Source organism: Choristoneura fumiferana, chromosome 11 (genome assembly GCF_025370935.1).
Source record: "Choristoneura fumiferana chromosome 11, NRCan_CFum_1, whole genome shotgun sequence".
NCBI lineage: Eukaryota > Metazoa > Arthropoda > Insecta > Lepidoptera > Tortricidae > Choristoneura > Choristoneura fumiferana.
In genome coordinates this window covers 7,208,374-7,233,009 of record NC_133482.1, presented here as the reverse complement: position 1 = coordinate 7,233,009, position 24,636 = coordinate 7,208,374, and the positions used below count along the sequence as shown (strand labels likewise).

The 24,636-nt window shown below is 37.9% G+C and overlaps 1 protein-coding gene across 6 annotated transcripts in view; it reads left to right on the top strand.

Annotated features, from left to right (window-relative positions):
• The window catches only part of pnt (ETS transcription factor pointed), a 141,240-nt gene that overhangs the window by 98,547 nt on the left and 18,057 nt on the right, over positions 1 to 24,636 (top strand). For all 6 annotated transcript variants that reach the window (XM_074094324.1, XM_074094323.1, XM_074094328.1 and 3 more), the window contains 3 exons: positions 282 to 398; positions 8,567 to 8,770; positions 9,537 to 9,668. In XM_074094324.1, coding sequence (XP_073950425.1) covers positions 282 to 398; positions 8,567 to 8,770; positions 9,537 to 9,668 — 453 coding nt within the window. The remainder of the gene's footprint in view (positions 1 to 281; positions 399 to 8,566; positions 8,771 to 9,536; positions 9,669 to 24,636) is intronic.

The following is a 24,636-nucleotide window of genomic DNA, read 5'->3' as shown; positions in this document are numbered from 1 at the left end:
CGTAATTCTCTCGCGAGCCCAATGCGGATTAGGAACTACAAACACACTATTAAAAAATTTCAAAGGTTGCGGGCAACTTTCTACACGACACGTTTTCCTTCACCGTAAAGCTCATGACAAATTTCAAACGTAATTTCGCACTTGAATATCGAAAAACTCAAAGATGCGAGCCCGGGTTTGAACCCACAGTCCTCTGCTTAAAAGGCCAAACCACTAGGCCACCACGGCACGGTTGGTCTCTAGATATTGACTTGACTGACGTTCTTTTTGTATTGTTCCAGACATCCCGTCGCAGGTGCCGCCGCTGACGCCGGGCACCAACAAGAAGATGGCCGAGGCGCTCAAGGCTACCTTCGCCTCCTGGGAGAAGGAGCAGCTGCGCCTCGGCGTGCCCAAAGGTAAGTAAATGTCGCTTTAAACCGGGGTACCTAAGCGTAATTTCAACGGCAAGCGTGCCATAAACTAAGCGCTAACTAGGATATATAGAGTTGGGTCATAATTGAATACAATTTACACAGCTTATAAATATGTAAACTCAATCCTACTTCATGGAACCCTGAAGCGTGCGAGGTGAAGCGAGGAATACATAAGAAATTAAATACTTGAAGGTAACTAGAAAGTTGCAGTGTAAAAACGAAGTTTATTGTTCATAATCACATCATAGCCATATGTAAGGTAATTGTAAGTACCCAAGAATGAAGTGAGGATGACAGCAGAAAAAAAGAATATATGTATAGGCATAGTCATTCATACGATGACGCGTGCCGTGGTTCTTATTACAATGTCATTTATGTCTAATTTTGTCAAAATCACGCGTTTTCGTGGATGGCACTAAGTATACATATAATTACATCTAAATATTTATATAAAATTTATAAATATAAACAAGCAGGTTTAACAGAAATCCTAAAATAAAGTATGTGTTTGTACAATGCAAGATTCTGAGCTTTGTCTATATATTTGAACTAAATTCAAATAAAAGGCAATAAACTGCCAAGCAAATAAAACACCACTTTTAAAAGCCGTAAATATCTGAATCGCGTCGGAAATCTGGAATGGCCAGAAGCCGTTGTCAATTATAAGCGTAAAATAGAGCGCATATAATTATGTTCGCTCGTGGCAGATAATGAGAGAAAGCAATAAACCGAATGCACCCTGGGATATAAATATACTTTAACCAGCATTATAAGTTCAGTCCTGCGAGCCGAGTATTGAAGTGCGAACGTTTAGTTGAATTCGCACAATGCCGCTTCCGAGTAAACGCTTCACGAGTTCTCACCGTGAAGGAATCTTCACACCGCTCAAACAGTCTCGCTTTTTGTTATTAATTACGTTTTAATTAAACGCTACAATTAAGCGCCTAAATAAATACGTAATCAAGGTGATTACACGAACTACATATTACGCTCTTCTGCTATTATTTAATCGAGTGTACCAAAAGCTCTTTGACCACCAATGGGTCATTATTCGAGTTTTTCAACCGCCTCATTTTTTGTGGCCACATTTTTTTTATAAATGGCCTATGGAATTGAGTGACATTTTTGATTTTTTTTAGACGTCCTGTACTTCTACTAGATAACTTAGAAACTGCACCAAAATCTTCTTCTTTGTCAACAAAAATATGCCCACGTTAATCAAACGGAAAAATTCTCGAATAATGACCCCAATAAAAATAGCACGCTGAGAGCTCCACAGCGATAAAATATATGTAAATAAGTACTAAAATATGATTAAATGAAACAAACCAAACGACAACGACATTTTCCCTCCCAACGTTCAGCCATGTAGGTACACGCAAAAACTGTTAGCATACAGTGCATCACATGATGCCAGCACGATTTACATATGGTAATGCGATGTGATGGACGCGTTGTGTCCGCCACACACCTCTGCCTTTGTTGGCGGTCGCATCAGAGTTTTAAAACAAAGTTCATGTATTGGAAAACATCCAATTTCTACTGTTAATCTGTTTGCTTATTACACCTACCTATCATACATTTTCGGCTGTCATGGCCACTAGAAGATTTTCAATAAGACAAGCAACAAAATATTCAACTTGTCTCGTTCAATTTCGTTGCTCCATTTAGATTACTGATCCAATTTTTCATCACCACTGTATCAGTTCAACTATGTTCCTAGGTGCTACCTCACTGACAACCTAAATAGGTACTTACTCGCCATAAGTCTTATTGTTTAGCGTTTCTTAAAGCCGCGGCTGATGTTTTTCCTCAAATAATTATTCCTTTTTTTGCGCCTGCGATGAAGAAATTCTAGCATTATGGTCGTCTTTCGTCCGGTTTAGTGCATGCAGATCTATCAAACGTCTACAGAGACGTTTTATGACTTTCCTTGTTCTTATTTCCAAGTTATGTGGCAGCGATAGTTTCCTTCAACTCCCTTCGCATCTCTTATCGGCTGCAGGGACAGGTGACGGGTCGGTGGCCTACGGCGGAAGTGCGTGAGTCTGTGCGCCGTCTATTCGCGCTTCCGGCGTGCCCGCGCAGCTCACAGGATGTGACGACTAAATCTCTGTTCGCGTCCAACATTCATATAAATGCAACACGCATCAAACAATTGGTTATGCACTAGGAGAGCTGCAAACCGTATGTGCGCGTGATTTTACTAAAATAGCAGACATGTATTTGTAATAACATCTATAACATTTCTTCTTTATTTTATGCAGAATGAAGCGACGATCTATATCATCCTCATGCATGACGACATCCTTAATGACGAGTCATTGCTGTTCTTTTTGACGACTCTATTATGAAATATAGCTGAATCTAAAACTGTACCTAATTTATACGCTTTTACAGTCCGTGACATTTGTGCACTACCTACGCATTAAACCAATATCGATCTGCCTAAACTTTTAGTCAGTTCAGCTCCATTGATATCCAAACTATTTCAAATCACTACTATCTGAATTACCAGATTGGAGCCCCAAGTAAGTCGCTGTATCTTTTCGTAAGTTATACTTTTTGTACGCTGACTTTATATTTAAAACTGTCGTCCTACTAAAAAGTCCTTAGTGTGGTTTCAATATCTCGTTCGTTATCAGTAACCCAATTCAGAGTACGTCAGCGGACTGGTTTTCATTAATTTTATAGCGTGGTTCTTGAATTTTCGACGCAATAAAACTGAAAACCATTGCACCCGAATTTAAGAACCTTATCAGGTTTTTAATCGTTCTTAGTTATTAGTGTGATAACAATACGTAACTTTATGAACTGCGACCGAATTTGAATATGAATGTAGCTTTATATTAATGACGTGCATATCGCAGTTCTAAAAGTTTTTGTTTTATACTAGATATTTGTAGTTTATTACACACAATCTGAAGCTGACAATTTATTACTACCTATGCCTTGGCTACTCACGAATACGAATGAATTTACTCCTGACTGTTGGATGTTGCTAAAGGTTCATAACTACGGAGAACCACAAAAGCGAATGTCATCTGCCTACTTATTTACTAGACAATACACTGACTGACGTGCACTCACAATCGTACGGACAGCAAAAACGAGTTATCTTGTAGCATTATAATTATTTGATATCATTACCTATTATTCACTGTAATATTGCCAGTAAACCGATTAAAAGAGTTCATTTAATGATTTTTAAAAACCATTCCGCACTAATCGAAATAGACAGGACTAAAGAAAAAACTACTAGAATAATCCTTGGTTCAGAACTTACTTAACGAACACCACTACCCACTTAATACACACATAACTCATTTTATCATAGATAAACACGGATACCGAACGTAAACAGTGGTGGTAGTTAAGCCGTATCTTAGTGAAGATCTAGAAGTTGGACATAAAATGCATGCAGCCTCCACAATGACGACATAGCCTGCAGGGTGTTATCTCCGCATCGGTTGTTAATGAAATTGGTTCATTATCATACTGAGCATGGCCTTTATTAGGACGTACCACAATTAGTACTACGGCTCAGTGGGACGTTGATATTTTAATGCGCAACTGGTATCTGTTAAGTTAGTTATTTCAAAGACAAATAAGTCTTTTGAGCCATTTTACTGTAACCGAACGGATTTGATTAATAGGGGAAGTACAGTTAGTGTCCTTACACAAATATCTGCTTATTTATACCACTAGTATAAAAAAGTGGACACATAAGTTATGGAACCCATCGTACCAGTCGCGTAGTGGAAATTTTGAGTTGAATGGTGTATGAATACACCAAATAGTGTCGTTTATCTTTATAAGTAGGTAGTTTAGCTTAGAAATAAACGATCCTAATTAGTGGTTATCCTGATCCTCAACTAGACAGCCTTAACATATTTAACGCCAATTTAGCTATTAATTTCCGCGGCGAGATAAAGGTCTAGAGAAATGAGCAAATTCGTCAATTATTTCCCTGTCATTGGTCCGTAAAGATGGCTGCGCTAGAGCGTACAATTAATTAATAAAAATAAGTGCCCCCGGAAGCTAGGAGCTGCTAAGAGTATGCCTACGTTTACCTGCTACCGTTACCCTGTTGCACGTTTCCACTTAACTACGGTTCAATCAAGAGCACATCGATAAAAAAGTTGTCTCCATCACCGAACTTCGTATTTGAAACACGTGGTCTACGTACATTTGAGTTTTAGCTTAGTACCAGTAGGTAGGTACTTTTTCTCGGTAACGCGTGGAGGTATTAAGCTGAAATTGATATCAAATACTGAGGTCTACTGTCCCTTGTAGCTGTGAAAAAAACAAATTTCTAAGCCAACGCAATCAAAAGATGCAGCCGTTTATGCTGCAAATTTCTGCAAATTTTCGAAACTCGCAAGGGAATCAAAACCTACCGGGTACTTCCCGTGAACTCAGAATCTTGAAATTTGGTATGAAGGTAGCTATTATAACACAACCAACTAGAAAAGTCTGAAAATCTTGATATTTATGTCTGTCCGTAAATATCAATGACCAATATAATCTGACCCCACACTGCGTACATTTTGCTTAAGAGTAGGGCTCTGCATACACTGGATAAATTAAAACACTCGGAAAAAGCGAGAAATATCTTCAAGACACGATTCCCGTTTACTTACATACCTATAAATGTGTACGGAACCCTTGGTGCGCGAGTCCGACTCGCACTTGCCCGGTTTGTTTTGTTACAATAATGAATTATCATTGACGTGCGATCCATGACGATGCTACATGACTGATTCTTCTGTTAAAATAAATTATAACAATTTAACATGACTAACATGACTGCCTACTAGTGTCAATCTTATTTTTAGGGTGCTTTTGTGCACATTGTTAGTGCCTTATTCCCACCATTTAATTGTAATAAAAATAAACAATGATAATTAAAAATCAAAAGTAGGAAGTTCAAATCAATAAAAACACAAAAGCATACATTGTCACGTGTTTTTTCGGTCAACATTTATTGCAACAATCACTAGATTTCTCCAGACATGGCGGAATGGAAACCCACATAACTAAGCATCGCAGTCCGAGCCCATCTTATGGCATAAACATTTACTCCCGAAGGCGGCCACCGACTAAAAGCGGTAATTAAACTAATTATTGAATATTAGCTAGCTCTGCTCGCTCCGGGGAAAAAGTTAAGTTCCAAGCGTAGTGCAATTTGTAACACATAACTCCATTTGTATTGATTGACTTTTTGTCCGCGCTACTGTTTAAAGAATCTCGGCGATGTGTGTTTAGATTGATTGCATAGCGTTTACTTATTAATGATTATACAGATGTTTTATTTGAATGTCTGCACCCAATTTAGAACGATGCAAGGTTTTAAAATTCCCGTGGAAATTAAGTAAAATCCTGGAATTAGACTCTTAGTACGTTTTGAAACCAAAATACTAAGTAGACAAGTGCATATCAAATTATACTTACTTGACATGATAACAAGGGTTACACTAGTATACACCTCTTACATTTATCTAGTTTCACATCAATACAAAACCTTTTTAATAAACAACTTTATTTTGTTATGACGATTAAAGTTTCTATCTATCTATCTATCTAACTTCGTAAAAGTTCCAATCAAATATTGAGCAAATAATGTTCTATTTAATTGTCAGTGTTTGTCAGTGCCAAGGTGTAGTGGTAGGGTTGCTATGGTCACCTGATTATGTTTAGCAGGTTGACAGGTTGACGCAGTATGTCCTACTCAATCGGTAAAGCAGATTAGCGCTCACACTGAGCAAAGGAAAATGAAAATAGATCTTAGGGTGACTAACCTTTTTTTACTCCGACTGTATCTAATATTTTACGAGTACGAAGTCGTGAGTAAAGGCTACTTCATTTGTAAAAAATATACACGATAGGTATGTCAACATCTTTTATTCGATAAATTTTAATCCACGTAGGTATATTGAAACGTGCACTAGTAAAGATAAACATAATATATCATTTATTGCCACAAAACATAGTACAACGAAGACTTATTACAAAGAATAAAGAATTTAATAAAGCTTTTTTTCTTTCATGATAGGTATAAGAAAAACTACACCTATCTACTAAGAGTGGAATCTTGCGGCCTGGCCACGTCTGCAGGCGATTAAGCGTAGCGAGCGTTCTTTGCGTTGCGCTGTGATAACGTCTTGGGCGTGCTATTAGTCAGAGAAAACGCTTACCACACCGCCAGTCGCGCTCGCGCCAAGTGAGCGTTGGTGATGCGTTGTAGCCAAGTGAAAATGCTTATAGTTTCAAGCTATAATCATTTGCGTATGTTAGAGCTATTAAGGCTCCATGTATCCTTCTACATTAGAAACCCTTCGGCGTAGAGACAGACCGCGTTTTGGCGTGAAGGTCGCGAGCTTCCGGGCACTGTGGCAAGTTCCGTTGTTGGCCAACGCGTGCGCCGTTTATTGCGGTTGCATCCACAGAGCTATGCTTTTGTCGTTATTTTGCTATTGTTGTAATCGCGTGTTGTATATCGATACCTGCGATGATTTAAATGCAATTTATTAAAAAGTCAAATTAAGCAACGCACATGGCAGGTAGGAAAGTACCTATGGGAAATTTTAAAAATTAATTGACACTGCGCTGGGCTTACATGTACGTCGTACCATTTTGAGTTTTAACTCTTTTACCAAAATTTAATGAGTTGATCATAACTATTGAAACTAACTTTACAAACCTATTGCATAAAGTCTGAAATGTCATGTTTTATAACAAGAGATATAGAGCCATTACAAAGCCCTGTTATTTATACACTAGACGCCCAAATTTCAGGGACGGCGAAAAAAAAATTCCGAGGGTATGACTGTGATGAAAATATACCTACTTTCACATCAAATGTGAGAAAACATAATTCTTACGGCCTGACCAAGGTAGCGCGCAGTAGATGCCGTGCTGTTATAGGTCTTTTATAGACGAAGCTCAGAACTTTAGTCAATAATTTCATTGAACGCAAGTGTAGGTTACTAAATACCTACTACCTATTACCTACAATCCCCAACACTTTTAAGTTAAATCTTGTGACGTGGTCATATAATATATGGGTACCTAGTTCAGTATTTGTCAGATTACTAAAGTATATAGGTACTGGTCATAAACGGGCAACAAATAAAAAATTGTTTTGTTTTAAATAAAAGATCAAAATCAAACTTTAATTAACTATAATAATAAGGCTTTGTAACGAACAAACTATGGATAATAATCTGAATTAAATTACATTATTATTTTATTATTATTATAATTTGCAAATTGGCCGCAGAAGTCTCTTTTATCTACCTACATGTCTTTTTTCAACCTTTTAACCGCCACAGCACAGCCGACAATTTTTTTTCTGAAAATCGTTCCATATGCGCAACGAAATGCCGACATGGCCACTATGGCACTTTTTTTCAGGTGTTGTGTTTTACCGACCGGGGCGGTCAAAGGGTTAATCTACGGTCGCCTTCGGCAAGATCATCATTGCCAAGACGAATACACCGCAAGGAACTTTAATAGAAAGTGTTTTTTAGTTAAAACATATTAGAAATATTTCTGGGCATAATATTAGTACAACAAAAGATTATTAAAACCTTTTTCTTTGTGTGTGTCCCGGAATTCGAACTTCGACATACGAGTACCGGTACTTGTTGCAATCAAGATGCGGGTAGTACGAAGGACTCGAGCTGTTTAGCAATCATGATACCCTTCATAACTTCAGTCTACTCGTTTATTTGTGTGTAATTGCGTAAATTTTGTTGTATTTGTGTGTCTTTTTGTGATCCCAATAATATTATAAATGCGAAAGTTTGTAAGTCTGTTTGTGTAAATATCTTCTTACTTTCTTTAGTTGTGGGTGAAAATTACGAGTTTAAAACATTATAAAACCTTGTTGTACAACCAATGCGTGTTCAATATAAATAACTACGATGTATTACTACCTAAAGTTAACTACAAATTAAACTACGTAGTTGGCTTATTGAAAAAGTGTTCTATAACTTAAAGGAATTCTTTAATAACTATGATAAATATATATTAAAACAGATTGCTACATTAGTCTTAATTTAAATTATTATTGTATGCCTCTATAGGGAACTGTTGATACTTCTATTATTATACAATTAAACATTCTTATTCTCGTTCTCATTCAGACCCTCGACAATGGAGCGAAGCAGCGGTAGCCGCGTGGCTGCGCTGGGCGGCGCGCGAGTTCTCGCTGGAAGGCGTGGCGTTGCAGCAGTTTGCGCGTGCGCAGGGCAAGGACATCTGCGCCATGGGCCGCGAGCAGTTCGTGGCGCGCGCACCTGCCTTCATGGGCGACATACTCTGGGAACACCTGGAGATTCTGCAGAAAGGTTACTGTCATACTTTACTGCATATTACTTGCGGTGCGCGTATCTCTACAGTCATAATTTTCGCAAGTTATAATGAAATGTTTGTTATAACTTTTGAACTTATTCATAATTTTTTCCCCGTCGAAACCATAATTTTATCAGAAATTATTACATGTTTATCTTATAACTTATAAAACTCTATAGGTTAGGTTAGGTTTGTTTTATAACAATTCTGAACAAACGAAAAATGTGTTATTAAAAACAATACATTATGACAAGTAAACATTACATTATGAATTTTATTTCGACAGTTAGCGAGTGATATGGACCCTATTAGGTACTTGAACTGAACAATTATCTGGCAGCTTTCTCTCAACTCTCAACGAAATGGCAATAGGTATTCGATAAAAAAATGTTAGTCAACCTATTATACACAATGCCAAGGGGCCTTTTTTGGGTTCCGTAGTCCTACACAGACCTGATAGTTTCGCGTGCGTACGTCCGTCCAGCTTAGCTTAGCTAAAGCTGTGTATCGACTTCGCGCGGCAAACCATCGAACATTGCCTCGCGTGGTAATCGCGCACTATAAGAATATTCGCGCGGCAGATCGAACAATGCTAGCGCGGCGCCGCGCGGTGTCGGTACGCAACTTAGAGACTGGTGCTTGAAAGCTGTAATTTTATTTTAATTTTGTAGGAATAAAACTAGTCCATCAATATTATATTCATGCTGAACTATTTAACAGTCTTATTTTGACCTTTCACAATTCGCTTCTTTGTTTTACCAGATGTAGAAAAAGAGCGTTCTCTGCTCGCTAACGTGCCTCCGAACATGTACGAGAGCAACGTGTGTCTGCCCGAGCTACCGGACTACATTCCGCCGCCCGCGCACCATTACAACAATAACAACAACAACAGTGGTGAGTACTAGCTTAGACCTAACGAAATAACAAGCTGGCTTCAATAGTGTTATATAATGCATGCCCATGCTTACTGACTGCATTACGCCGCCCGCGCACCATTACAACAACAACAACAGTGGTGGGTAGCTTAGTAATAACTAGCTAGTTTCAGTAGGGTTAGGTACATATTAATTGCCCGAAAGGACTACATATATCCCGCCGCCCGCGCAGCACTAGAATTACAATGACAACAACAAGTAGCTTCAGTAAAGTAACTGTGTCTGCCCGAGCTAAATAACTACGTTCGCTCAGTTCACCTCTACAACAAAAACAACGACGGTAATACCTGCTTTAAAACAACAAGCTACCTTTAGTATGACAACTTGTGCCTGCCGGAGCAGTCTGCGCCTGCGGCCCACAAGTAACTCTAAAAAAAACAACAGTGGTGAGTACTAGCTTAATAATTACAAGTTACAACCTGTACCTATATAGTAGAAATAAATATACGAATACATATGTACATGCAGCTCACAGGGATAGGAGCCAGCTGGTGGTATTATATTATGGATTCAATAATATCATTGGTAGACAAAAAGTTACAACAATAAATTAAACCGACTCAAAATAAAGTATGAGAATATTTTTCTACATACTTGAATCATCATCATCAATCATCATCCCAACTTATATACGTCCCACTGCTGGGCACAGGCCTCCTCTCAGAAAGAGAGGGCTTGGACCGTAGTTCCCACGCAGGAAGACATCGTGAGGAAACCTGCACAACCTGCGAAGCAATTCAATGGTGTGTGTGAAGTTCCCAATCCGCACTGGGCCCGCGTCGGAACTACGGCTCATACTTGAATAATAACTCAAAAAGATGTCGTCAGACCTTAAATCAAATTTAAATCGGACCAAATGAAAAGCATCAGGTTTCAAATAAAAAAATAATCATCATCATTAAATTTTAATTTGAATTTTGAAAATCGGTTACCTACGTATAAATAAAAATTCCGATATAAACACTCATTAAAAATAAAGTCGAATTGAAAACCTCCTTCTTTTCTTGAAGAAGGTTAAAAATTAACAAACAAATTAAAATAAAATAAAATAAATCGCATGAGTCTTTAAAACATCCGAAGTAGTGCTAATTTTAATTAGATGATAGCATCAGGCGTATTAGACTGGTATTAAACCTTAAACTGGTCAACATTTATCGAGAACTAAAATCTACGTATCATCTCGTACAAATACGTAATATTTATTAAAACGAAGACATTTCTCAGAGCAGTCAACGCCAGGGGTGTCGATATCATGTCATAAAGATAAGGGAATAGGCCACTTATCTGCAGAGCGGTAAACTCAACCTCATTAAACTACCATTCGCGATAACTCCGCAATTATAGACGACTGTACATGCATGCAATTTCACCGTAACTGTAAAAAAAGTTATGCCATCCGTTGCCTTTGACACCTCTTTTTATGACAATTTTAGAATATAATTGAAACATCTGACGATAAATTTAATAGTTAGAAAGACGTGTCATCGGCTGAATCCGTGCATGGGAGATAAAATGAGTTTTACAATCGGGGGTCGGCTGTGCAATCTCACGGATAAAAGCTCATTTCCATTAGATATAAAACTGTGTTTATTGCGCTGTAAATCATCGCAGCGGGATGTTTTGACTGCAAGCCGCGGTCGCGCTCAGCTACTGAAATAATAAATTAATGAAGTAGACAAGAACTCCTCTTGGACATCGTTAGCACGGGTGGTCTCGCCCCAGACGTTTGTGTTTCCAATTTACACTTCCAATTGATGTTAAGCATATATCTTGCTAACAGCCAGCGAACGACTTGATACCTTTAACCTTTTTAGGGTTCCGTAGCCAAAATTGCAAAAGTGGAACCCTAAATAGTTTCGCCATGTCTGTATATCTGTCTGTCTGTTCGTCCGCGGCTTTGCTCAGGGACTATCAATGCTAGAAAGCTGTAATTTTGCACGAATATATATATATAAACTATTATACACCCATCCCAGCCTATACGTCCCACTGCTGGGCACAGGCCTCCTCTCATAACAAGAGGGACCCTATTATACGAAATGGTACAATAAAAAATAGAAAATATATTTTTTAGAGTACCTCCCATAGACGTAAAGTGGGAGTGTTTTTTTGTGTACAAAATACGAAATCCTTAGAAAAATATTACTAATTTTTTTCGTAATGGCTACGGAACCCTATGTCGGGCGTGTCCGACCCGCTCTTGGCCGGTTTTTATTTCGTAGTCGTAGGACAGCCACCGTAAATTTGCTCTTCAATTTATGGTTCATGTCATCGTTGCTGCATGTGTCATGCTTACAAAAAGGAACACTTATCACAAGTCGTCCTTTCTAAATGTTCAATTATGCTACCTACCGTACAAACATACTCGTAATATAATTGTCAGATGTGGCAACTCTGCCTTCTAAAGCTCAACTCTACCTACTTAGGTCTGCGTTAAGTCATAATATGGTTGACTACACTGCATCTAGCCCATTATTTATCATAAAAATTACACGTTTGCCTTGAGTGACAATATACTTGACAACACTGGTTCTACCACAGCCACAGTAATACCTAGCCAGAGTTGTCACATCTAAATGTAGGTAAATAATGTCAAAAAAGTCAGAGCACAAACAATTTTTATAGTCTTAGTTCGTCGGTTAAAATTAGCGCCTTTATAAATAAAATTAAGTGGTGCTTAATGTAGCCTTAAAACATACAAAAAAATAGAAAGATTTCTGACTTAATCTTATTTTCAATTGGTTTTCGCTATCAAATTTTATTTACGTTTTTTTTTTCGTTTTTCGTAAAGATAAAGTACTATGTATGTCCCTACCTATCAAATATGAAACAATATACCGCACATTTACTTTCGCATTTATATTGAGTATAGTATGAATTAATACACCTACATACGTTTCAGCACTAGGCTAGTGAGTTATGATGTCGAACACATGCGATGCGCTGCAGTTCCGCCCGGCTGCGCCCGCGCAACTCGACCTTGGCGCCGTTTTTCCGCTCTCTTTCAGTTGATCCGAGGTCTTAGCGAAAATTGTCTCATTCTTTTGCCGTAACTTGAGTTTAGCGACATCTGAAAAGGCCTTACGGGAAAGCTCGTTTAGCATTAACTTTGAAATACATAAGAGCTGTTGATGGTATTTTATATATTCATTTTTTTTATTTCATATTACGTCAAATTGCACTAAGATCGCTAACTATAATAATAATTGAATGTTCAATAAAAAAGTTTACATTCTGCCTAATAAGAAAACGGGTTAGATATTTACGATTAAAATTGTATTAAACAATAACCAAAGCAAACTCGCCAAGCAACTTTAAATATTCCATATCAAAGCTACGTTCGATTAGGACAAAATTTCGGTAATTACAGCGGACGTAAGGCTAGGTTCACAACCTCGGCGCAGGAGCAGATTGACCAACGCGCCCCTTCCACGCCGCCGCGGCCCGGCGAGCGGCCAGCGGCGATCAGTCTTCGAACACATACCTTCTTGTGCTCATCACACTTTGTTTTTTACATATTGCACTGCTAGTGTTACTTTACGCTCTGTATTTGAAAGTTCAGTGTTTTTTTTTTATTTACCTAGCTTTTAATATTTTTTTATTCAAGTTACTTTTCGTATTATTAAAATACTTTTTTATTTTATAATAATTAAGTCTATATTGTATAGGAATTTGTATATTTATTTCATTTGTTCATAATTTATTATCTTTTTAATAGGAAATTTGGCACTGTTGGCTGTTGTATGATTTTTTTGTATTATTGAAATGAGTGTGAAGTGACCGTCAGTGCGCGTGTCAACATGTCTGCCCTGGACTCTGGTTAAGCTATGTTTTTGCATCCGAGCTCCCGTGCCAGGGACTCCACGGAGTTGGACCCTGTTATGGTATGGCGTGGTGAGTTACGCTTTTTTATGACTTACCTATTCCCATTGGACAGAAGCCGAAGAAACGTTTGTAAAAACTTACGGTTCTGGAACTTTTTAATGTATATTCACCGAACGTAGAGCTTACAGTAACTAATACGCATTACAATTTTAACAGAAAGTTTGACACGCATGCTAGATAAGGAGCATTTATTTTGCGCCCAACACACGCCTAGCTATGAATATCTAGTGTTAATTGCAGGGTAACTGTAAGTTGAAAGACATACCAAGGCTGCCGTATTGATGTTAGACAGCGGTAAAGATACCTTACACTCGCGTACGAGCAAATTTTTGATGCGTCCTCGCGGCAACTTGAGCGTGAACAACTAATGCAACTGGGCCGACAAAACTGAAGGTTAACGCACAAAAAGGTATCATAAATTCAATATTTTGCAACTGCACTCGTATTAATAAGGTAAGGTGTATGGTTAATGTTGTTGGTGCAATTCGAAGCATCCGCGCTGTCGCAAGGGGGCGATCGCAGCGCTCGCGCATCCTTGCGTTGCGTAGCCAAATCACCGGACGTGGGTTCGGAACAATTGCACAATGCGCGTGCAGTGTGCGCGCCGCCTTAGCGGCGGCGACCGCGCGCTACGCCCCGTAGAGCCCAGCGTAGCTCGTAGCATTACTGACTATCGTAACAGCGGCGCAAACGCACACAAACAACTGCATTTCTCGCTTTCAATATTATTTATACCTACTTGCCTAAATATTCGCTTAAAATTGAATAGGTTTCACAAGTTTCTTCAAATGCTTTATTAATAATAGATACGTAGACGTTCCACGTTGATTAATTAAATGGAACGAATCGGATACGAGTACGAGAGCAATAATGCCAACGGTAATTTAAGTGGCGACCATCCAAGGATCGTTATAATTTATTTCCATGAAGTGATTTGAACGGCTAATGGCTACTAGTAGCTCGTCGCGCGGTGATAACTTATAGCGGAACCGTATTTATTACTTTTTATGTATTTATTTATTATTATAATTTTGAGTTTTTAATCATTGCGGGAAGAGAAACGTTACTTTTTGATTTTTTTACAGTTCAATGAATATCACTGTTTTCAATCATTAACCGAAATAAATCCCATAAATAGGCCTCCAATGGCTCCAATAGAACGTCACTGATACCATTAACAGAACAACACTTCATAACTGTCAGATTTGAAGTGTTGACAAGAAAAGTATTGAGCTTTCTAAGATATCAATAAAAAGATACGTGTCGTTTCGAGCAGCCACATCCGGTGGCCATTGTGCTTCAACTGGCAAGCTTCCGGTGCAACCCGATACGCACTCCTGCGCACGTGCGCAACCTTTTCAAAATTTGATCTACGAAAATTGGAACAAAGGGTGTTAGAGCAGGACAGGACAACTTATAAGTCCCCGACAACTACCGGCCGAGTACGATGACAAGTCAGTTCAAGTTCTGGCCACCGAATATTCACTTCATTTATTTTACTATTCATTCGATTCAGGCAGTCGCTCTTCTTAATGACTCATTCATAGACGTCGCTTAGAAATAAATAGACTTTAACGTGCACAAAGACAATGTAGAACCAATATCACGTACATAGCACGTGCTGTATAAAAACCTAATAAAGTGCTGGCACATTCATAGTGGGTATTGCTGAACATATTCACGGCACGAGATAGGAAGATAGACTTTATTTAAATAATATTTTTAATTAAAGTTGGACTTGCACACGGAGGATTCCGTACCATAGTACAATTTCTTTGATTTATAACATGATTTTGTATTGTTATTTCATATTTTGACGGCTAAAACTCGTTCTTTTTCGAATGTTTATTTTACAGAATTATTTGAATGTTTAGTTTGTAGGTAGGTACCTATTATGGTTCAAAAATGTAGCCCTGTGGATAACGGATAGGCAGCGGAGCTTAAGTAATAGGTTCTGTTCACACCCTTTGGGTACAGAACCCTAAAAGAAACAAGACAAATCAGATTATCCGTGAAAAATGACCATTGTTCGGTAACAATAAAAAAATGGGCACATAATAAGTCCTTGAGCAAGCAGACAGGTAAGAAAGACGACGAATTAGCTTTCAAGGGTTGGCACACTACCAAAAGAGCATAGGGTGATTCTTTAACATATTGTGTACTTGTATTTTGGAGGGTGCTCGCGCGCGCCCGCCGGCAGGAGGGGCCCTTGTCCTTCAATAAGCCCTTAATAAGAGCCCTTGCCAGGGGTCTATTCAATGACTCCTTTCTTACACATTCACCTATTTCAGGTGGCCTTGATTGGAATCCTAAATTGTATTTCGCCTGTCAATGCATTCAATAATCGGGTCAGACCCCAAAAAAAGATTTCAAAACGGATCCTTATCGCGTTGTTTATTTATAACTTAGGCTCAAAAAGCGATTGATAAAATTTCATGCTCCAATAAAATTTTATTATCGTTTTCATGAGGCTACAAAACGTATTTTATCAAGATTCAACTGTTTTAATTTGATGTTTCTTTTTGTTGGGTTAACATATTTTAACACCGTAAAAAATAAGTTTTTTTTTATTTATTTTTTAATGGCAATATACAAGTTCGGATAGAACGACGATTAAGTTCTCACATCTTTATTAATGGAATTTTCCCCGCACAATGTTCTTATAAGTAGGTAGGTAGGTACCTACTCAAGTAGGTACCACCTACAACAATGTTGTCGGGACTCGCTCGTGTTCGCGTGATTCGTGGAACACTGATAGCGCGTTATCGGCCAATTCATTTCAGTTACAATAAATTAAACGCATTTTTATACCCTTTACGAACCTATCTTATGTTTCGCTCCCGCGTACAATGTATTTTTTGCAGAAATTTGAGATTTTGCGCAGGTGATTGCTAAATTTAACCTTTGTTAAAGTGTTAGATGAGTACCAAAGAGTTTAAGAGACTATTCGACTCAATAATAGTGTCGGATTACGGGTGCAGGAGCCGACAAACGCCGGCGGCGCCTTTGTACCCGAAATTAATTAATTGTCGTATTTGCGGTACCACGCCGCAGGAATCCTCGCAAGAACAAATATTTGCCGACTGTTCATTACCCTTTAGGTGGCGCGTTTTAATTGTCGATCGCCTTTATCGGTGCGGAGCGGAGTTGATTGCTATTTCTAGCATGTTGCTTTTCATTTTTATACAATGATTTATTTCAATTCAATGCTCGCATGTAAGTACTTAAGTATGTATGGTGTCTAACAAATCAAATTTCACCCAACTCTAGTGCTCGGATTGACTTGAAATTTGGTACGATCATGTAGAATTTGAATGATAATGCAAGTACATCATCAAAAAAATATTTGGTTATCGGTTTGAAGAGCCATCAGTTTACTTACCCATGATTGAAATTATTATGTGTATGGATCAAAAATATGTAAGTAAATCTAATCTATTCATATATTTGGAAACGAAAGCTCTGATTAAATTTTATTAATGACTTGTGCCCCCAACTTTGTACGTGATCGCGATTATAATAAAGTACCTAATCGATACCAGATATCATCACCTATAATTCCAAGACACAACTCAAAGGAACAGAACGAGCGTGTCGGACCAGAATCACTATCTAACATAAATATATACATAAATAAGTACCTTTTATACGCTAACCCGTGGGAATTTTGAAAATTCCTTTCACAGTCCACCTCTTTGACCTTAGGGATCTACTAATACTACATTTCAAGTCCTCCAATAGCTTAGGCCGTGTGTTGTCTGTTAGTCACTCATGTTACCCTTTTACTAATTGTGGTATGGCTTTTTAAAAAAGATTAAATTTTTCAGCTCGTTTCGCATTCCAAATACCAATGCATAGAGCACATAAAGAGGGCAAATATAAAAAAGGCTTGGCGTGTACAGGTAAAATTTTGCCACGGTGACTGTCGGATATCTCTGTTTTCTTCATTGTAAAGACATTACCTAGCCTAAGGGACTCCGACCCTGAATAGGTATTTGATATTAATATTAACTTGACACGACTACGCATTCATGAGAAAAAAAATACAGTATAGTACAGGCAGATATAGGGGTATAGGTAGAGTCATTCACGCGATGACGCGTGCCGTGGTTCTAATTACAATGTCATTAATGGCTAATTTTGACAAAATCACGCGTCTTCGTGGATGGCACTAGGTATAAGTAGGTAACAGTTTTGGTAGTTATCATTAAAAAATAATTGAGTGCGTATTTAAGTTATCCCGAGCGTTATCTGCAGGGTTGTGCGGGCGCCGCGCCGGACGGCGTGGGCGGTGGCCCTGACTGCGATAGCTGTCACAACTCTGACACGGGTCATTCAGAACTTTTTCACTCGCTCACTAATCCCTAATAGATAACTATGTTGTGAATGTCATCATCAGATAGGTTAAACAGAAAGAGATACTAGATAATCAAAGATTGACCAAGCCCACAATCTCTCCGGAAACTGTTTCCGCTGATTAGTCGAAACATGATAGATAATTATTTGGAATTTTTTAATTCTTTTTTCTTCTTATATATTTAAGACTGATATTTGACAATTAACAATAACAATATTGTCATTGACAAACATATTACAATTTTGAGTTGATAAATGTAGTATCTTGCGCGTTCTCGTCACTGGCGGTCTGAGACGAAGAATTATTGGCACCGGAAGTGACGTCCCGGCCGCGGTCCAATTTAAACGCCGCCCACTTCAGCCAAGATCGACAGAAGCCGCTCGCTGCAGTCTAAATTACATCAAGTAGGTACAATTTGGACAGCCAAAGAAGAAAATTAAAAAAAAACTGTGTCACGAACGCGCCATGGTTTTCGATTTAGTAAGTACTTTTTATTTTCAATTTGATAATGAACCCTGTTAACAAAAACAAAAACATAAACCGTTTTTAATTTATTGTATACTGTTAAAAATAAAATGCCATATTTACGACTGCAGGACCTTTTAAATATGCATTATTTAATAAAATCCTTAATTCACAGGAAACAAAAGTTTTTAACCTTTTCCCGAATGACTCTAAATTTCTAATTTGAATTCAATCAGTTCTGTATAACTAACGAAGAGCCGGATGTACTCCGTTTTTTAATTAGCGCGAAGGTTACGGGGAGTGCTTAAATCTTTTTTACGTTCTGAATGGTCGTAAAGGGCGGGATAATCGTATGCGCCCGTTAGATATTTATAAAGCTTTGACATTTCTGGATGAAGTGCTCCTGTGTCGTACAGATTTATGTTCTGTTTTTCAATGTTTTATCTAAAAAAGATTGTTTATCTGGCACTTCCGTCGCCTGCCGCGGCCGATACGCTTGCTAGCGCTTTATTGTTTACACTTAATGTAATTCAAAGCAGGGAATTCCTTGGTAAATTGTATTTTTAAATTTAAACTGCCGCTGGGAATGACGGAGTTTACCTCGTGAATATCGATCGCCGCCGGCTTGTTTTAATGCGGCTTTGCCATTTCGATCGATATTACGCTCATGCCATACGTAATTTTCCTTTATGTTCCTACGCCGACCATTTGCGTGCCTATTTTGTTAGCAAAGCAACTTTGCATTATTTTAGTGCTATTTTCCTGTTTTTTTTCTGATTAAGAAATAACGTTACTGTTTCAAACTTGTGGTATAACCCCCCAATATTGTCATTTCAAATTACAATATCTTACAAACAGCTGAAGCAATTTTAATGAAACTTAAATACTATAACATTATCATCTCCAACCACCTCAATTAAACTACCTTTGATTAAAAAAGAACGGCATTAAAATCAGTCCATCGGTTTGGAAGCTATGATGCCACAGCCAGACTTACACACACATAGCGGTGAAAAATAACACCCTTCTTTTTGCGTGGGAGGGTTAAAACATTTTACTCTAAGTAATTTATTTCTTAATGATTGAACGGTTTGCAATCTCGCGCGTTCTTATTTCCTGCCAGTGCTGTCACGGGCTGAAATTGTTCGAGCATAGACAATATCCCGCGTGTGTTTATTTCCGCGACCCATTTATTCAAACATCGAAAACTCATTTCCCGCGCTATTTCCCCTGCAACCGCGGTGAGGCTGCACTTACAAACGCGTTTCGACTGCATTATTATTTACCTGAAAAACTAAATGATTTTGCTAATTATTTTAGCATTTTAAAAGGATTAGGGTGATTATTAGCTAGTTTCTTAGAACCCACGAATAAAAATCGATGTAGAGTCGTTAAATTCTTCGAAATTCCTAAGTATTTCAACAGCTTAACTAAATCCAACATGGCTGTTTTCTGTATTAACTAATACCATAGCTAATGGACATAATCTTATCCCTCACACTTATTAAACTTTTAGCTCATTAGGAGTAGGTAACCATAGAAATACGTAATATGACCAAATATCAGTCGCATTTTAGACGCATCAAAATCGCTTCCTTCGGCAGACAATGGGCCCTCTATATCCGGCGGCACACGTGCTCAGGTGCCTATTATACTGTCTCGCCCCTTCTTGGTACCTTTTGTGAACTTTCAAACCCACCCCCTTGTAACTTGACCTGATTTTGGTATAGCACCGCCCTGCAGCTCGTGCCCTCCCACAGAATCATATTAAAATCTCGGAATATATGACAATATCCGAAACTGATACTCGGGCACATCTGTCTCGAGTACTTTGTCAACATGGCTCCCGTTCGGCGAAACCACGAACAATGCAAATGAGAGTTATACTGAATTTAAAATTCAAGTGGTTTCCAAGTCTCGGGCACGGCCACTATCAAACAATAGGAATCAACGTCAAGGTCGCGCATGCGTCATCCGAGTCATTATTTTATATGTAATTACGATCTACGCGGTCACATCGCGGCAAATTAGCGTGGCAGAGCCGCGACGAAAATAGAGAAATATAATTTTTGGTGTTTGTCAAGTAATGGATGACAAATGAAGACAGCTGCGGGCCCATTATGTTAAAATAGCTGCCCCGATACCAATCAAAAGTATCAATAAAATCATCGTTTTACTGGTCGCGTTAAAACAATTTGGCAGATGTTCTTCTAAAATCATTCACACTTCACCTGTTCCAGAATTTCTGCAACTATGATTTCTTTTGCAAATTGTTTCCAAAAAAATTGTAGATTCAATAAGAAATTAGTAATACCTACCTACATAAAAAGCTGTGGTGGCCTAGTGGTTTGACCTATAATAGCCTCTTAAGCATAGGATCGTAGGTTCAAATCCGGGCTCGTATTCTCTGAGTTATTCCAAATTCATGTGCGAATTCACATTCGAAATTTAAGGTGAAGGAAAACTTCGTGAGGAAACCTGTACGAACCTGCAAAGCAATACAATGATGTGCTTGAAGTTCCCAATCCGCACTGGGTTCGCGTGGGAATTAGGTACGGCCTAAGCCGTCTTATTCTGAGAGGAGGTCTGCCTACCCAGGAGCGGGATGTTATGTAGGGTGTATATGTATACCGGTATTAATATTATTTAAATTTAACTTTCTACCGTGCATTGTTTAGTTTTATTATAACGAAAAACTTTAACTTTGACATACAATTTTAGGATATTCTGAGGTACTCGTCAATTCGCTAAAACATAATTTTGATGAGATGTCACTTCCATTGTTTTAAAAGTCATAGTTGTATTGTTCTAAACCATTTAATGTCAAGAACGCAGTTTTTATACGTTCGAAAACAATAGCGGGCTGTAAACGCTCAAACTTTACAAGCAATTTGCTAGGAAACTGTAAACTGCGAACATTGTGGGTACAGTTAAAAAATCATTAGCTACTTAAATTACACGCTTTTAAGCATGTTATTCACTAAAGGTCAACTTCAGTTTTTATAAAACGTTTAGGTTTAAGGAAAGGATAGAATTTTTAATACACATTTGATATACTTTTAGTTTATTTTGAGGCTTTCGTACAGCAAAAAAACGAAACCGTTATATAACTGTGAGGTCTGTTTGTCTGGCTATTTGTCAATTTCTGATATTCACAAGTAAATCAAAACTAGGTACCTAGGTAAAAAATTACAAACTGACAGTTGTACGATTCTCAATATTTAATTTGGGTAAATGTGGTATATAGGATTGTATTTTTTCAATTCCAAAGTTAATTCAAGAGTACTTAAGTGAGAGTTAGGTACTCGTTAGGTAGTAAGTAATGATGTACATATTATTACTAGGTAGTGGAACCCATTTTAAACGAGTCCGCATTTTACCGACTCTCTACCAAACAGATAAAATAATAAATAATTTAATTTATTATTAACGTTTATTTGTCAAGGCAAGAGCCCTTCATATGTTGTTAGACAATCATAAACTAATTTAGGTGCTCGCGCTAATTTCCATGTTTCTGGAGGGTTAGCAAAAAAATCAACGGTTGCGCAACAGTTGGTCGTCGTAGCAGGTGGCGCGACAGGTCGCGCGCGCTCGTGTGTCTCCGCCGGTGCTCGTGCGCGCTCGGCTCCACTCGTTCGCACTCGGTCCACATTTTCCACGGCCGCCCTCTCATTCCGCCCGAAAGCTCGCAGTCGGCGATCAGGCGCGAAGCGAAACGGTCTCTTGACTCGCGCAATCGGAGCTTTAGGTACAACGCGTCATTTATAGCGCGACTTTCACGTGTATCTAAAATATCTGATTATTTTTAACATTAGTTTGAATTTAAAAATAAGTGTTTTTTTTATAAATTGAATACAAGTGTTTCGTAATGACATTGAGGTGTTCACAAGTGTAAGTGACTGCTGGTGCCGGGGTCCAGGATGCTCCTAGTGGAGTCTCCCCGCGAAGCCGCAGTGCCGCCGTGCGCGCTCGACCTGCCCATGTCAGCCCTCACCAAACTCAATTTCACGGACTACAGTGTCAAATTAAAACCTTACGATTCCCCGACGGAAAGAGACTCTAGACTCAACTATGAGCAGGCGTTGAGTGCGTCTAGGCTAGGGTACGAACAATCAGTGACCAGTCCAAAGCTACAGTATGACCAGATCAGGCCCTTTGATCAGCTAGAAAACATGTGCCCAGATCCTGCGTACGCGTTAACAGGTAACTTTATTAATTTGCATAAGATTTGCATAGCCTTTTTCACTTTTAACAATTGTTTGAACACAAACATCAGTTAAAACGTTATCTTAGGTACTTAAATAAGGTTTTTTTCGCATTGAAAATTCATATTAACACATAGTGGCTTAAAATTATCCTGAAACACCTTCGCATTTTATACTTATCCTTATATAAAACTGATTAACTAACAATCGACATCTCTTCATACGCCTAGCCATACTTTTTTTTATTGAATGGCTTTTTAGCCATACTTAATGACGGTTGGTGTTACAAAACGTCAGGCATCTGTTATTTCTACAGATTAAACTATAGGTACATATAATCGTAGGTTGAGCTAAATTGATTTTGTTTTTACTCGTACTCGTATAAACCGAAAACGACTACATTGCCAGTTTATAAATAAGTCTTTTAATTGGCATATTAGTATATTTTCCTGTAACTCAAAAAATCTTCCTGCATGCACGTAAAATAAGTAGTTCTGATACACACCAACAAATCAAAATCACCACTATTTAGAATATTATCGGATAAGTATTTGTATGAAAAATATGAATGTTTGTTCTCGGGTCTTGGGTGTTTACTATGTATATATCTATCTATATAATTATATTTATCCGTTGCTTAGTACCCATAACACAAGCTTTGCTAAGCTTACTTTGGGACTAGGTCAATTGGTGTGAATTGTCCCGTGATATTTATTATTTAATTTTGCCTGTGTAAATGTCAGCACGATTGGTAAGGAGGTATCGTTAAGTTTGTACCGTTAGGAAACCGAAAACTTAAAATATTTTACTGAAATCATTTTTTAACAAAGGAAATAACATTATAGAATGATGACTGTAGGTTTTAACTGCGAGGAGATAGTGTGTTTCTTTGTAAAAACAAGACATTTGATATTGAATCCTGTAAATAGGTACATTTGTGATCCTTTTATTCGCTTTAATTTTATTATGAACTTAAAATTACGTAGAAGAGAATATTTACTAACTGTTATCAATATCAGTAAAGTATTACCTATGCTCATTAAAAGTTGCGGTTAGCTCAAGGCAAAATGTAATTAATACAAAGTGAACTAAAATATTTAATGAAACACAATCCATCTTACTCATATTAATGTAACATTTCGTAAAATGTGACATTTAAATGAATATATAGATCGCGATAGGTACCTACGGCTTAAATAGTACATTGTTGTAGGGGCAGGAAAGTAAGCAAAAGATGACAACTATGACGAAATACATTTATCACAAAACAATAACAATTCAAAGACTGCAGTTACTACATGGTTGCTACCGCCGTGTGACACTCTTTACCGGCCCGGATAATACCGACATGGAAATACCGACTTGATTTTTGTTGTATACGCCCATAGAAACTCGTGTCAGTTTGACACGAGTTTGTATGTACACGAATAATTGGGCCGGTATTTCCATATCGATATTATCCGGGCCGGTAAATAGTTTCACCCCTCCCGCCGATTTTAGTTTTTCTTCCGTGACATATATATTTTTAAACGATTTCGTTCTTGGTGGCCAGTACCCAACCTATTATTAAAAAATAAATACGTCATCCTCGTCATGTCCGACCTGCTGCGATACTGTGGCGTTTTTCATACTTTAAAAAATTATAGCATTTTGTGCATATTATGCGTTTAAGAAAAAAAACCACCTCATAAAAGTCATAAATGACGCATTCTCATTGGTCAATTCAATTTCATATGCAGCAGACGATGACTTTTGATTGTATCGATAATCGATTGTCGTTTCAGCATGCCGGGAATGAAAGTCTGAAATATATTCTAAACAGTCGTATCGTACTATGAAATACATTATATCGATACGACCTGTTACTGTAATATGTTACATTGTTGTCGTGTTTTGCGAGCCATAAATGAATCAGCTGTAGAATGTACATGATATGCTCGTATATAGGCAGTTTTGGGTAGTTTAGGTTGTCTATAGCCACATTTAAAATGATATTTTTCGATTCATTAGCGAGT